The 3,278-nt window shown below is 43.7% G+C and overlaps 1 protein-coding gene across 1 annotated transcript; it reads right to left on the minus strand.

Annotated features, from left to right (window-relative positions):
* Window positions 1–450: 450 nt before the first annotated feature.
* On the minus strand, window positions 451–2,604 carry LOC112188477 (scarecrow-like protein 32). The gene has a single exon (XM_024327597.2). The coding sequence runs from the start codon at window positions 2,087–2,089 to the stop codon at window positions 698–700; it is 1,392 nt and encodes a 463-aa protein (XP_024183365.1). The 5' UTR covers window positions 2,090–2,604; the 3' UTR covers window positions 451–697.
* Between the last annotated feature and the right edge of the window lie 674 nt (window positions 2,605–3,278).

Genomic DNA, 3,278 nt, shown 5'->3' on the forward strand with positions numbered 1-3,278 from the left:
GCCGGAGCTACTACAGAGCTATAGTTCCCAATAACATTATCATTCTTCTACTTTAACCCATATATATTGGTCTTCATTTTTTCTGATAAAACACCTCTTTAAACCTTTTAGACTAATGTTTTAGTCATGTTGGTTTTATTCATCACTCCAAGTAACATTTATCATTCTTCACTCCCACTCTCTTCCAGCACCACTACACCACCTCCGCTGTAATCAGTACAAATGAAGTTCTGGTTAATGACCCCATGCCCCATTAATTAGCATAAATTTTGGACTCCCGCTACTGTCAAACTCAGCAAACAAAGCAGGAAATTAAGAAGATTTTGTTTCTTGAATTTGAGGCTGGAAATGAAAAATGTACTTAAATATCATGCAAAAAACTTATCGAATGAAACATGATTCAGGTCACTCCTTAATTACATAGCGAGTGGTGACCCAGAAGAAAACGCATAATGCAAAGAAACAATTTATTCGTTCGACATAAGAACTGAAGCCTTCATCATCACATTAAAGCTCTCTCACTCTTACATCTACTATTAAAAACAGCAGTAGAAGAAGACTAACTAAATCCATTAGCTAACTCTAATGACAGACCAAACAAATCAGCAGAGCTAATAATTTAGAACAAAAGTAAGATCAATTCTATATTAATTCAGTTGTCAGATCATCATCATCATCATCAGAAAATTAACTCAATTCAAGCAAGCATCCAAGCAGTGGCAAAAACAACATTGTGTCCCTTCCAAGTAAGCACAAGATCTTCTTCTTCCCTCTTCAACCCCCACCCCGCCGCGTGCTCATCCAGCATAGCTTTCACCTCATTCACAGCCTCCACTCCGAACGAAACGCTTCGAAAGCCGGCGCTCCTCATCCGCTGCACCCACCGGCATTTGGGTTCCAGCCTCTCGACCCTCTGAAATCCCTCGTAGGCAATCACATTCTCGATTTTCCAGCACATATCGGCCTCGTACCACTGCCTCTGCTTGCTTCCCCTCGGCAGAAACGTGTCAATAGTATCATAAGGAATCCACAGATAGTTGAACGCCGACCTCAGCCTCCCCACCAAATCGTTGGAAGTCAAGTCAGCGTCCTCGTCCACCACAACGACGACGGTTGGGTCCAAACCCCGAACGGCTTTCAAAAACATCGACCTCAGTGAAGAGGAGGAAGTAGTGATGGATGTTGAGGACGAAGAACAAGGCTCGAAATTCTGAAACGTCTCTTCCGGAATGTAATGGAGCATCATGTGACAGTTTATGACTAGAGCCTCATGTCCACTCTCTGGGTACACCAAGTTCTGGACCCGAAGCTGCTCGATTAAGTTTGCAAATCCGTCTGTATAACTCGAAGGGATGACTCTAAACTCTAGGATTATGTTCCGGGATCTTGCAAAATTGACCAATTTCGATCCCAGCTCCTCGTACGAAAGATCCAGCATCGGCGGCACGTCCTCTGTTGTTCCGGCTACAGTGAGCTTCAGCAGCGGAGGAGTAGTTAACCCGTCCTGACGAGAAGCAATGGCATCGACCAGAGTTGGAATTTGCATGCAGTGAGTCAAACTCAAGTCAACGATGTGGATAACGGAGTAGCCTTCCACCGCTTCGAGAATGACAGAGTTTGCGGCGGTGAAGCCAAACCGGTGCCACGGCGTGAGATCAATAAACCCGGCGAGCTCGATGACGGAGAATTTATGAGTGTGGATGGCGAGGTTAGCCTGGGCGGCGTTCATTGCGGCAAGGAGCTTAAGACTTCCGCTCCTGGCCGCACGAGCGATGAGTGCTCGAAGAAAAGCGCACGCGAGGCGCTGGTTCGAGTCGCCGTCCGGGGGAGCAATGTTGTTGAGAACCCACAAGATCTGCTGCGCCAATGTGGCGTCGTTGGTCTCGATGGCGTTGGCGCAGTGGACTAGTAGCTGCTCCATGCAGTTGGCGTCGCCGAAGTTGGTGAGCTTCGACGACGTGGGGAAGCCAGGCCACGGACGCGTCCGGTGTGTCTGGTTTTTGTTCATGATTGGGAGATTTGGAGAGAACGGTGGTGTGGTCACAATTTGGTGTAAGGGTTGAGGTGGTGTTTCAGTAAATTGCATCATTTGGGAGTGAGAGAAATCGACACTAGCTAGTCAGAAAATCTGATGCAAGGAAAGAGACGAGAGAGACTAGTAGTGGGTATTACCTTAGCTAGCTAGGCATTGGGAAGCGATCCATAAAGAGCTGTAAAAATTTCCCATAGCAGGTGGTTCTGCAAATGAATCGAAGAAAATAGACACTTCAGCTTTTTTGGGGGGAAGCAGAAAAGGGACTGGTCAAGGATGATGATGAGAGTGAAAATATTGCGCTAATCCCAAGAAACGATAGCTGGATTTGAAGTCAAAATTGAGCAAAAGGGACTCGTGCTAACAGTCTCTTCAGGCTTTTTTCTGCGACGATAAGTCTGTGAACTCTGCAGGTAATATGCGGGAGCTAGTGAGATAGGTAGCGGGTGCAATAAGGTTATAGGACTGGTATGATTGAACAGTTCAAAAACCTTTTTCAAGCTACAAAAAGAGTCTGATCCCTTATGCTTTTCTTGATCAGGTAAGACAGGCTAGAGAGAGAGAGAGAGAGAGTGTGACGAATCATATATGATGATGATATAAGGAAGAGGAGGAGGAGTTGTGTGGTGGCTTAAAATGTATGTTGAGAGTTTTGGTGGCATGTGAGGATGGCCGGCCATGGAGTTGTTTGTATGTGGGGTTGGGATTTTGTCATGAATGGGAATGTGGTGGGGATCGGAGGCAGTTAATAATAATAATGTTTTTGTATCACTTTGTAATATTCATGATCACGGGCTATCATATTTGATATATATGGATGGTACGATCATTATAGGACAGACATCATGCATATCACACCAGCTGCTTCCACACATATATATCATCAACAAATCATTTTTTCTGCCACAGGTTTTAATTCTTTCTTGTTTTGTTTTGTTACCATAGAATGTATGTACCAAACTCGTTTCATCAGCACTGACGCTTTGGTGCAAAGCTGTGGTAACTAGTAGATGTGACAAAATTGGGTAGAAAAATATAATTTTAAGAAGTCAAAATTAGGTTTGTCTTAACCGGTGTTAATGATCATATTCATATTTGTCATCTTTGCATGTTAATTAGCTTAACAAGTCATTATCGAATCTAACAACTGGCATTATATTGTACGTAAAGGATGTATATCAAGAATTTCGCTGTGTTAACACAGCATATTTATATGATTCAGGCTTATAGAATAATATATATATAT

Source organism: Rosa chinensis, chromosome 2 (genome assembly GCF_002994745.2).
Source record: "Rosa chinensis cultivar Old Blush chromosome 2, RchiOBHm-V2, whole genome shotgun sequence".
Lineage (NCBI taxonomy): Eukaryota > Viridiplantae > Streptophyta > Magnoliopsida > Rosales > Rosaceae > Rosa > Rosa chinensis.

Bases quoted from the DNA above. Each gene is read 5' to 3' on its own strand.
- LOC112188477 (XM_024327597.2), bottom strand. From the start codon at position 2,089: ATGATGCAATTTACTGAAACACCACCTCAACCCTTACACCAAATTGTG.